This window comes from Apodemus sylvaticus, chromosome 19 (genome assembly GCF_947179515.1).
Source record: "Apodemus sylvaticus chromosome 19, mApoSyl1.1, whole genome shotgun sequence".
In the NCBI taxonomy this organism is placed as follows: Eukaryota; Metazoa; Chordata; class Mammalia; order Rodentia; family Muridae; genus Apodemus; species Apodemus sylvaticus.
The window spans coordinates 17,375,733-17,387,954 of record NC_067490.1 but is presented as its reverse complement, the minus strand read 5'-3'; the positions used below and the strand labels follow the sequence as shown (position 1 = coordinate 17,387,954).

The 12,222-nt window shown below is 46.1% G+C and overlaps 1 protein-coding gene across 2 annotated transcripts in view; it reads left to right on the top strand.

Annotated features, from left to right (window-relative positions):
• Positions 1 to 12,222, top strand: part of Slc16a9 (solute carrier family 16 member 9) — a 38,075-nt gene that overhangs the window by 15,194 nt on the left and 10,659 nt on the right. Inside the window, exons 3-4 of one of the 2 annotated variants that reach the window (XM_052163565.1) lie at positions 3,946 to 4,089; positions 11,485 to 11,580. In XM_052163565.1, the coding sequence (XP_052019525.1) occupies positions 3,946 to 4,089; positions 11,485 to 11,580 (240 nt within the window). The remainder of the gene's footprint in view (positions 1 to 3,945; positions 4,090 to 11,484; positions 11,581 to 12,222) is intronic. The other variant, XM_052163567.1, reaches the window with a different exon arrangement.

The following is a 12,222-nucleotide window of genomic DNA, read 5'->3' as shown; positions in this document are numbered from 1 at the left end:
AATCATGGTGTCCAGCTCTGTGCTGGTCATGGCGTGAGCAAGCTATTCTGGAAACACAGATGAACAAGTCTGTTTTCCATGATGTCAGAACTTGCTGAATAGCAAGTTCACAAACTGCCTGTGTTTTATTGGCTTCAATTATCCTTACAGGGCTGATTTCACTCAGTAGTCGATGCTATGGACAAGCATGGCGTCTCACATTCTGGTCTTATTTAGACTAATATTACCTCTTAGAGGGCGCATTGCATGTTGCACTATTTGTCTGTCTGTCTGTCTGTCTGTCTGTCTCCATCTACTTTTCTATCTGCCAGTATGGCTGGAAAGAGGTTCAAGAAGGGGCTGGAGAGTTGGCTCAGCACTGTCAGTTAAGAGCACTGACTGCTCTTGCAGAGGTCCTGAGTTCAATTCCCAGCAACCACACAGTGGCTCACAACCATCTGTAATGAGATCTGATGCCCTCTTCTGGTGTGTCTGAAGACAGCAACCATGTACTCTTATACATAAAATAAATAACTAACTCTAAAAGGGGAGAGAGGTGGTTGAAGAAGCTACAGAATTCCGAGTGCTCAGTGAAGGTGAGAGCAGAGAGCCAACACACACACACACACACACACACACACACACACACACACACACACACAGTGCCTGCAGGTGGGTGGCTATTAACCTATGAACCCTGTCATGGAGCTGTCCTGAGACTACAGATTTTGCTTCCTCGTACAGTTAGTTCAAGGCACCCAGCTGTATCAAGGTGCAGAGCTGGCTGGGTAAATAGCAGGTCAAGTGGGCTGTCCCAAGCAGGGGGATCACACTGAGCAGTTGAGGCTGTACGGGCACACAGTTGATCTTCTGATCCATACCTACTGTCTGATGACATGTCAGTGTTAGCCTCCGTGCCCCCAAATTTGGTGTCCTTCACTCTCATGGGACCCAAGGGAAGAGGGCTACATCTGATGTGGCAGATAAGCATACAGATATGTTTTATCTGATGTGATCTTGACCCACCTTCCTGTTCCTGATTCAACTGGGCTAGCACTTGAGTGAGCCGATGAGTTTTTGTTGTACAAACAAGATGCAGAATCCATTCTCAGTGTTTGCCCTCGAGGTGGAGCAAATTTCAGTTTTATAAGGAGTCACTTGGGGCCAAGGCAAAAATGACTATACAGGGTGGAGTCAAGTCATGTAGAACAGGACACAGCCTATTCCTGTGGGGACACCAAGAGAGTTTACAAAATACGTGCCTACTACGGGTCTTGTAGACTCAGGGAGTAGATACAAGGTAGTGAGCTCACAGCTCTTAAATACCAAGGTTACTGGCAGGACCGGGGCCATCTCTGGAGTTTCGTAGATAAAATTAACCAAGGCAAGACCCAAGAAAGTTATATTTATTTGGAAGCTAAATGAGATTGTACTCCAAGCAGGCAGGGTTGAAACAGCCTTACAAATGTGTTCCAGGGTTTTCCCAGGATGCAGCTTTATTCATAGCTAAGAGCTTAGAAGTTGCGTGACTTGTGAGTCAGGCGTTCTGATTAGAACAGAGGGGGCAATCAGGCCATCTACAAAGAAAGGGAAAGTCTGGGTCCTTTGTGGGGGGGGGGTCCATTGTATGGAAGGTCAGTAGAGCTTCACAGTGTTTGGAAGGTCCATGTGTAACTAAGGTGGGTGTGTCTGGGCTTGTTCAAAAGTTCAACTGTGTATGGATCCTACCTGTACTGTGTGTGTGTGTGTGTGTGTGTGTGTGTGCGCGCACACGCGCGCTAGTGTATGTGCATCTAGGCACGTGTAGATAGAGGCTAGACATCAACCTTAAGTGTTTTCTCAGGTGTTAACACCTCCGGCTCTCAGATTCAGCGAGATTGCCTAGGCAGTGAGTCCCAGGAAACTCCCCAGGGAACTTCCAGTGCCCTGTCTCCCAGCAAGGCGATTACAGCATAGATACCGAACCCTTCTTTCTAGAAGGTTCTAGAGAAGAGCTCAGGTCTTCATGCAAAGCAAATACTTTACCAACAGAGTGATCTCATCAGTCTTTATTTCCACATTTTTTATTCTTGACTAGTTTTATTGAGATCGTCTGAGGTGGGCTGCCAGGAGGGTGGGTTGCATGGGTGCGGCAGGTGGAGAGCCAGAGGGCCTTGAGGAATCTTTGGATGCTAAGACCCGAAGCATGTGCTGTTCATGACACATTCCGGTGAGATGGATTTGATGAAGAAGACGACTTATACTGGGAGAGGAGATAGTTAGTTTTCTGTGTCAATTTGACTAAGCTACATTCCTTCTCTGGTTACTTAAGTACTAAAGTTGGCATTGCTGGGTTTTTAAAAGACGTGTAAGTATGCAATCGGCTTTCAGAGAAAGAGCTTATCCTAGATAATCTGGGTGGACTCCAGGGAAGAATGGAACTTACCCGGGGCGGGGGGAGGGGGGGAACACCAAAACCCAGCTCTGCCTGCAGCCTGCACCTGAGAGTCCCAGCCTGCCTCTCCTGGTGGCTTGCCCTGCTGATCTTAGATTTGCTCACCTAGGCAAGCATCGCCTGGCCCTTCGCCCACAGATGCCTTGCACTAAAGCTCTTGGTGTGCGTTCCCTGTTGGGTTTTGTTCCTGTGGTTGGTTGATCCAGACGAGCACAGAAGGGGTGGTAGGTCACGGAGGCAAACGACTGCCGTACCCAGCAGCAGTCTGAGGTGCGCTTAAGCAGCCCCCCAAAATCCCCAACATCCCACCCCTCCCTCCCTCCCTAACCCACCACCCCATCCACAAGTCATTCTTTAAGAACAAGGAGGGGAATGGAGCTAACCTTGTTACTGAGACCATGGGAGACTCTGGTCCTCTGGTTTGAGGCTCAAGGCCGACTTAGCAGCCCCCCTCCCTCTGGCCACGCCCCCGTTTTGGTTTTTATTCTTCCAGCCTTCCACCTGCCACATGAGTCAGTAGCTGACTCAGTCGGCATAGGCAGGTCTTCTGGCTCAACGTGTTTTGAACGCTCCCAGGACTGCCCTGTGCTGCAAAGTACCCTTAACTCCTTCATGGAGCGATTTTCATCCTTCTGTAGGAATCTGTGGCATAGGCGAGTTCCTATGTGCCAGGACTTTCTGGGCTGGCATCTAATGGGTTTTGGTTATCCCCCTCCCCCCCCCCCCCCCAACCCGTTATGTACAAATGCCGGCAAAGCAACCAGTCGGCAAAGTCAACCAATAAGTACATGATCAAAGACTGTCTTTCTTCGTGTGAGTCTGAGATTCATGATGTCAGCTGGAGCAAAGAGGGAGGATCCAGCCGCACTAGACTCCTAGCACTCACGTGACCGGGATCCTTCTGATAGGAAATCCTCCTCGCTCACCGGGTCCACCCATTTACCACTGTATTATTTCTCATTGTATGCTGGCTGACTTATGGCTTCAGTATAGTAGACCTGGCCAGCCTTCTCCTGGGCACTTCCCCTGGCAGAGTGCCCCCCGAGACACAATCCGTCTTAAGTCCTATTTCATATGCAGTGGTTTCTTAGGCTGAACATAATCAGGCACAGGTCACTGCGGCCTGTAAGGCAGTAAGTGCTTGCTCGGAACTCCCGAGGTGCCAAGTGTTTGATCTTAGTTTTCAGATGAGGAAACTGAGCCTAAGATCCAACAGCTTAGTCAGCGGCAAAACCACAAACCGAGCCAAGTCTGACTCCGACACTCAGCTTTCTCCACAATGAACTCGCCGTGTTCTTTAATTTCGTTTCAAGAAATGGGAAGAAGAGCATCTACTTCCCAGGGATGCAGTAAGACTAAAGTGGAGCGCGGCTATTAAATAGAGCATCTCCTGTACGATCTAGCACACAGCGCATGCCCAGAACTGTAGACCCCGCCTTTTGGTGTTGTGATGGAATCGTCTCGAACTGACGATCGTGTGGTTATAAGAAAGGGGTCAGTGCTACATAAGTGAAGGTCTCAATGTCTTCTAGGTCCCGTGTGCAGTCTCTTCGTCTCATCTTTTGGCGCGAGACCCGTCACAATCTTCAGTGGCTTCCTGGTGGCTGGAGGCCTCATGCTGAGCAGTCTTGCCCCCAATATCTACTTCCTGTTCTTCTCCTATGGCATCGTTGTAGGTAAGGATCCGGGTCCCCGTGAGTCACCTAACTCCGGGTCTACATCAGTTCACTGATGTCGTATATTATTAACTTAATCTGAGGCGTGAAAATATTTCCTAAAACCTTCCTTTGGATGACCACCTCTCTCAAAGTTGTTGCTCTAGGAAAGGTTCAGCAGAGATAGCCACATTACTTTCTTGTTGTTGTTCTTTTATGATTTTATGTATGAATGTTTTGGCCTGCATGCATGTCCATGTACCATGCATATGCCTGGTGCTCCTGGAAGTCGGAAGATGCGAAAGGACCACTTGGAACCGGGATAACAGGTATCAGCTGCCAAGTGCATGCTGGGAAATTAACCCGGGTCTTCCGGAAGAGCAGCGGGTGAGAGAGATGATGGCTCAGTGGTAAGATCCATCTCTCTAGTGCGGGATAAGCGCATTTTGACAGTTTCTTTATGCCATCTTCAAGGGGGCACTTCCAGGAAGATATTTCAAGTTCTCATCTCTACCTAGCTCCAGCAAGAAAAAGTGAGGCAGGAGAACGTAAGCTCGGACATTCCTGACGTTGGACACTTCTCCGTTTGCCGCTGGGACCTTTAGCAGCAGTGGACAGAGTTTCAGTTTATTGCTAGCACCTAATCCGGAAGCTCGAGTCAGTGCACAAAGGGGATTTTAAAGATAAGGCATGAGAGTAAGGAAGACAGAGTGGGGAATGCTTGACCGTGTGAAGAAGTAGAGTCTTAACCCTGAAATTTCCTGTGTGATATATTATTATATTTAAATGTGTTCAATGCTAAGAGTCACTAGACGATAGTTATATGAGTTCCTAACAGGTTGTGTTTACTTGAATTATACAAATTAAATAATGGCTATCTCCTGCATGTTCAATTTAGAGCAGTATGATAAGCTTCTCCCAGCCCCTATTTAAATAGTTTTGTTATCAAAGATAACAATTATGCCCCCCCACACACACACTTTGAGACAGCGCCTCACTATGAAGCCTTGGGTAATCTGCTTCCTGACTGCTGGGATTAAAGGTGTGTGTCAGCACGGCCTGGTGGTGCACGCCTTTAATCCCAGCACTTGGGAGGCAGAGGCAGGCAGATTTCTGAGTTCCAGGCCAGCATGGTCTACAGAGTGAGTTCCAGGACAGCCAGGGCTACACAGAGAAATCCTATCTCGGAAAAAAAATCAGCAAAACAAACAAAAAAAACAAAAAACAAAAAAAAGGTGTGCCACCAGTTCCAGCCAAAGATGATCTTGATTCTCATGGGTGTACAGTTGTGCTAAGCATCTATGATATTTGGTTGGTTTGGTTTGGTTTTGAAGCAGAATCCCCTGGTATGGTCCAGCCTGGCCCTGAACTCTAGCTCTTTCTGGTTTAGTTTCCCTGGTTTGGGGGTTGCACGTGTGCTTCACTAAGTATAATTTTTTAGTATTGTCTGAGGCTGCGTCTATAATAGGTAGACCATAGACTCAGATGAGAAATAAAAGCTAATACCAAGACCAGGGATGTTTTCAGTACTATATTCTATATATAGATAATGCATGCTTATATTTTCAATGTCTAATTTAATCCTATGTGATTGAGTGTGCTAAAGGTCAGAAGTGAGAATCGGTGAGTCAAGTTACTGGTCATTTAGGTAGAAGGACAGGCCGATAAATGCGTAAGTTGCCACACAGCAGAAGTCAGGCCAATGGCGAAGTGAAACCAGTGCCCCGTGCTGGCCAGCCACGGGTATGTGTGCAGAGATAGGCTGAGGAATTGCAGTGTGACCTTTAAGCACAGGTGAGCTGTGGCCAGTGGATGCAGACTGGAAGAGAAGGAAGGGTAGCGGAGGACGCATGGACCAAACTCTCAGAATGGGATACGGTCGATAAGAAACTGCAAACCTTTTTTAAAAAGACCGTGCGGGCATGCATTCATGTGTTGGATAAGAAACAGCAACTTTTTAAAAGAGATGGTGCGTGCGTGCTTGCGTGAGTGCGTGCGTGCGTGCGTGCGTGCATACAGTGCTTGCGGAGGTCAGAAGAGGGCGTCAAAGCCCCTGCTGGCGTAGGTACTAGGAACCAAATTCAGGCTCCCCAGTAGAGCCGCAAAGTGCTCCAATCCCTAGCAGCAGCCTTTTCCTGCATATTTATTTTTAAAAGAAGTACACATGTCATCTGAGCGTCTGCAGATATGTCAAAGCATCTGATAGAAGCAGCCTGTTGGGAAAATGTTGCATCTTTTGTCATTTTCATTGCAGAAACACGGAGCGATGCCCACTGCAGCCTAGACAGACAGGAACTGTGCTAAAGGTTCAGGGAGCTACGAGGAAGTCAGAGTTCCCATGACCTCAGGAGGTCAGAGAAAAATGCTGAGGTGAACTGGTAGCTGGAGATGGATCCTGTGAGCAGTGGGTGTGACGAGGAGCTTAGCGTCTGGCTGAGCTAGAGAGCTCTCTGAGTAACAGCTGGAGAGTTTTCAGAGATCATCTACGTTTTCTGAACAATTGGAGGCTGTAGCCACGAGAACGCACACACCTTAGGAGATGATGGGTGTGTGTAAAGTCTGTAAAGGTGAGATAAAGAGAATTATATAAGCTGTTTTGGAGGAAAAATCCTTGGCCACTGATCTAATCTAAGGTGGCCTTGGTCCAAAATGAAACCTTAGCTGGGCAGAAGTCCTTGTTGGAAGTGTGTGTGTGTGTGTGTGTGTGTGTTTGCAATGGCTTTTGTACAGGTCATGGTTTGCAGAGTCATTTGCAAAAGGTTCTTGACAGCTCTCACATTTGGGGACATATGCCTGAGATCTTGTTCTTCACAGCTCCTAGCTGTATGTATGCATGCATGTATGTATCTATGTGTGTATGCATGCATGCAGCATGTATATATATATATGTGTGTGTGTGTATATATGTATGCATGTATGTGTGCATGTATGTGTGTATGTGTATATAGGTATGGATATTTGTATGAATTTATATAGGTATGTATGTGTGTACTTTGGTTTTATTTTATGGCTGGATAAAAATGACTCTATTTCGATTCCACTTTTACAAAGTGGGATTATATTAAAAACAAAGATTCTGGAGTTGGGTCTCATCCAGATGGAGATGTGAAAGCATACAATATATAGTATATAATATATAATATAATAAAATATATATACATATGTATACACGCACACACCACATTCTACAGTCCTTTCAACCCCCACTCCCTTGTCCCTCCCCTCTGCCTCCTGTTAGTCCCCTAGACCCACAAGAATCTAGGAGCCACAGTTAAGAGAAAACACGATGCTTCTGACATCAGCTGATTTGCCTAAATATGGTTATTTGATGTCAAAATTATTATGCTTCTCAGTCAGTTCTTACTGCTAGAATTTGATCGACCACCAGAAAGTGCTTTGAGATAATAGTTCGCAGAAACTTTAATGTCTTAGGACTTTTGGATTTTCTTACTCAGACTTCTAAGGAACTTTAGGTGGTATGGATTAAATATGTGCTTATTGTGTTGTGCTTTAATATATTACATATAAAATATGATACAATTAGGGCTGAGAAGACAGATGCCTCAGCATTTCAGAGTACTTGTTACTCATGCGGAAGACCCACTTTCAGCTCTCAACAGTCCCAGCAGGCAGCTCCCAGCTCCCTGAGGTAACCTCAGCTCTAAGGGATTGACTGCTGTGTCCTGTCTTCCACAGACAACAGGGTTCAGGTAGTTATACAGAAATAGCATACCTACCATATACCAACATACAGACCATGAACACACACAATACATATACATTTAAAGTAAAATAGATATTAACAATTAATAAATACAAATTTAAAAGATAAATTCATTGTAAAGGGTTATTTATTTATTAATTAATATATAGCCCCATATATATATATATGGGTCTCTCTATAATAGCCCCAGCTGTTCTAAAACTCACTCTGTAGACCAGGCTGGCCTCGAACTCAGAGATCTGCCTGCTTCTGCCTCCTAAGTGCTAGGATGAAAGGCGTGCGCCACCACCACCTGGCTACTTATTTGTCTTTATTTTATGTATATGTGTGTGTGTGACTGCATGAGTTTATATGCACTATATATGAGCAGGTGTCTGTGTTGGCCAGAGGGTGTCAGATCCCCTGTAATTAGAGTGATAAGTAGTTGTGAGCTGCCCAATGGGGGTGCAGGGAACAGTACCCAGGTCCTCTGGGAAAGCACTAATGAGCTCTTAACCACTAAACCATCTCTCCACCTCCTTAAAAGATAAATCGAAAAGCATTTGTTGGCAGTCCACTTAAACGTCACAGCCTCAGTGTCTGTTGACATTGGTAACAGATTTACTGTGAAAAGTAATTATATTTCCTGAAACAAAACCAATTTAGTGACAGTAGTGTTTGTATTGTGTGAGGGGTTTTGGGGGTGCTGGAGTTGAACCCAGCACCATACATGTGTGCTAAGGAAGTTATCTCCTATCCACAGGATGAGTGGTCTTGTCTTTGTGTTCCCAAACTGCTGTAGTTTGTCACACCTGTGACAAAGGTCGGAGCATCAGACAGGGAAGGATTCCCTTTGGCTCCCATTTTCAGAGGTGACAGCCCTTCATGGTTGGAGAGACCAGAAAGCTGAGAGAGAATTTTCTGTTAGTGACTTTCTTAAGTCTCTCCCTTTGGTCCATCTGAGTGCTACCTAGGGTGTACCAATGCATTCAGGCTGTGTCACCCCTCAGGAAAGGCCCACACAGACACACCCAGAGGTGTGCCTTACTGTTCCCTTGGGTGCTTCTTAATGCAATCAAATCAAGAGTCAGGCTTCACCACCGGAGTCTGGCTTCCTAAAGGACAGGTGTTCTCCTGTCTGTCTTTACTCAGTCTGCTGCAGTAAGTGCTGTTGAAACATGTGAGGAAAATACGGACACACGTGTGTGCGTGCACGCGTGTGTGTGCACACACACACACCGCACCACACCACACCACTCACATACACACACGCCACACATACATACACACACCACACACACATACACACACCACACATACAACACATACACACACACCCCATACATATACACATACCATACACACACCACACACACACAGACCACACACATACACACACTACACACATGCCGCACACCACACACACTACACACATGTAACATGCATACACATACCCCACACACATAAATACTCCACACACTTACACACACCCCCACATACATACACACACCACACAATACATACATGCCACACACATATGCACACACTACACACACACATACACACACACCACACATATGCACACACTACACACACATACACACACACCACACATATGCACACACTACACACACACATACACATACCATATATATACAGACACCACACACATACACACATATACACACCACACACATACAAACATACACCACACACATACAAACATACACCACACACATACAAACATACACCACACACATACACACATTCTCTCTCTCACTCCCTCTCTCTCTGTCTCTCCCTCTCTCTCTCTCTCTCTCTCTCTCTCACACACACACACACACACACACACACACATAACTGTATATGGTTTTGTACAGGTGAGTGGAGGTGCCCACAGTGGCCAGCAGAAGGCATCAGATCCTCTGCAGCCTGAGTTGGGCAGCTGTAGGCTGGGAACTGGACTCAGGTCCTCTGCAAGAGCAGTACACTGTCTTGACACCTGAGCCATCTCTCCAGCCTCAGGAAAGACGTTATTTTTTTCAAGTTAATATAGATATTTGTCTTTGATACCGCAGCAAAGCTTGGTTGGGGATAGTCACTGTGATGCAGAACCTGATGCTACATGGGCATACTTCTATCCTTTGTGATGTGGGGTCCATTGGTTTATTCTGTGCTTGGAGAAGATCTATATCCAAACCTGATTCTATAACTGTAAATTGCTTGTTTAAAAAATATTGGTTCTCTAAGATATAAAAGAACCTTAAAACACTAATACATCTTATGATAAAACACCCAAAGCCATTTTTATTATTATCCCTAACTCAGCGGTGCATATTGGCTGTGCCAGAACTCAGGAGGCTGCGGCAGGAGGATTGGAAGTTTGAGGCCAGACCAAGTCTTACAATATGTGGCTGTGCACTGAGTTCCCAAAGTGTTTACTTGTGCATTTGTTAAAACCATGCCGCCTGTCTTAGGGTTTTACTGCTGTGAAGATACCATGACCGAGGCAACTATTTCTTTTTATTATCTATCTATCTATCTATCTATCTATTTATTATTTTTGGTTTTTCGAGACAGGGTTTCTCTGTGTAGCCCTGGTTGTCCTGGAACTCACTCTGTAGACCAGGCTGGCCTCGAACTCAGAAATTCGTCTCCCACTTGCTGGGATTACAGATGTGCGCCACCACCGCCCGACTCCAAGGCAACTCTTATAAGAACAACACTTAGTTGGGGCTGGCTTACAGGTTCAGAGGTTCAGCGTATTAACATCAAGGTGGAGCATGGCAGCATCTAAGCAGGCATGGTGCTGGAGGAGCTGAGAGTTCTACATCTTCATCTGAAGGCAAACAGGAGAAGACTGGCTTCCAGGCAGCTAGGATGAGGGTCTTAAAGCCCAAGCCCACAGTGACACACCTACTCCAACAGGGCCACACCCACTCCAACAAGGCCACACCCACTCCAACAGGGCCACGCCTACTCTAACAAGGCCACACCTACTCCAACAAGGCCACACCTACTAATTGTGCAGCTTCTTGGCTCAAGCACATACAAACCATCACACCGTCTATTTCCTTGGGAGTCTAGGTAGTTAAGTAATGAAAATTATCTCAGTGTACTCAGTGAGCCAGCCAGCTTTATGGGTCATCAAGGCCAGATAATGTAGCTGGAGGGTGGTGGTACACGCCTGTAATCCCAGCACTCTGGGAGGCAGAGGCAGGCAGATTTCTGAGTTTGAGGCCAGCCTGGTCTACAGAGTGAGTTCTAGGACAGCCAGGGCTACGCAGAGAAGCCCTGTCTTGAAAAACAGAGAGAGACAGACAGACAGAGAGAGAGAGAGAGAGAGAGAGAGAGGAGATACAGTCCTGATAAATTTTGATATATGATGAATGGCTTTACCATTTTCTGTCTCTTCCTTGTGTCTCCAGTCACACACTAATTATTCTTTTATACTTCAGAAATTGGGCTATTTTTTTTAAACTTGACCCTGATATTAATGGAGGGATGTGTTTGTAAAAAAAAAAAAATGGTGTTTTCCCCTAATGGATGTTTCTCCAAATGTTCATTTAGTCTGCAGTACTGACATGGAATGGTCTTGGGACCCTGAAGTTTAGGCAGTCAGTTCCACAGCTTCCTACTGGGATCCCTGCTTCCTCTTGTTGTGTGTTGACATTGTGCACCTGTCTGAATTCCTGCTGTCTTCTCGTGTGCAGGTCTCGGGTGTGGCTTACTGTACACCGCCACGGTGACCATCACATGCCAGTATTTCGACAGCCGCAGAGGCCTCGCCCTCGGCCTGATTTCAACAGGTACCTTTTCAAAATCAAGTAGAGTATTGTCAAACGTTAATGTACTAAACCAGGTGAAGAGATGTAAATCACGTGTGTGGAACCAATCTCTACCCACCTGCCAACCAGAAAGCCAAATGGCTTTTCCAGCACTATTAGAAAGTTTTATTTTCTACTGTAAATATGGGAATAGCTTTCAAAAAACCCAAAGATCCAAGCTGGGACTGTGGTTTAAATCCCAGGCAGACACAGGCAAGTCTCTCTGAGTTTGAGGCCAGGCCAGCCTGGTCTACAGGACAAGTTCCAGAACAGCCTGAGCTACAGAAACCCCGTCTTAAAAAACAACCCCACACCCCCAACACACACACACACACACACACACACACACACACACACTCACACACACGCCACCAAGATCTGTAAATGGCGAATCTGAGTACTTGACTTCAGTGTGATGTAATTAGAAGAATCTTCCAGACCCAGGGTGTTGGCAACTCCCTGTGGGAAAGGACTTGGGTGAAAAGCAGAGAATCCTGAAATCTCCTGCTCTGGGGAGAAGGAAGAGTGGGAAGGAAACAGGACAAAGATTCCCTGAAGCCACTGTCTGCGAGTCTGAGGTCAGCCTTGCCCGTAATGTGGAACTCACAACCTGCCTAAGGGATT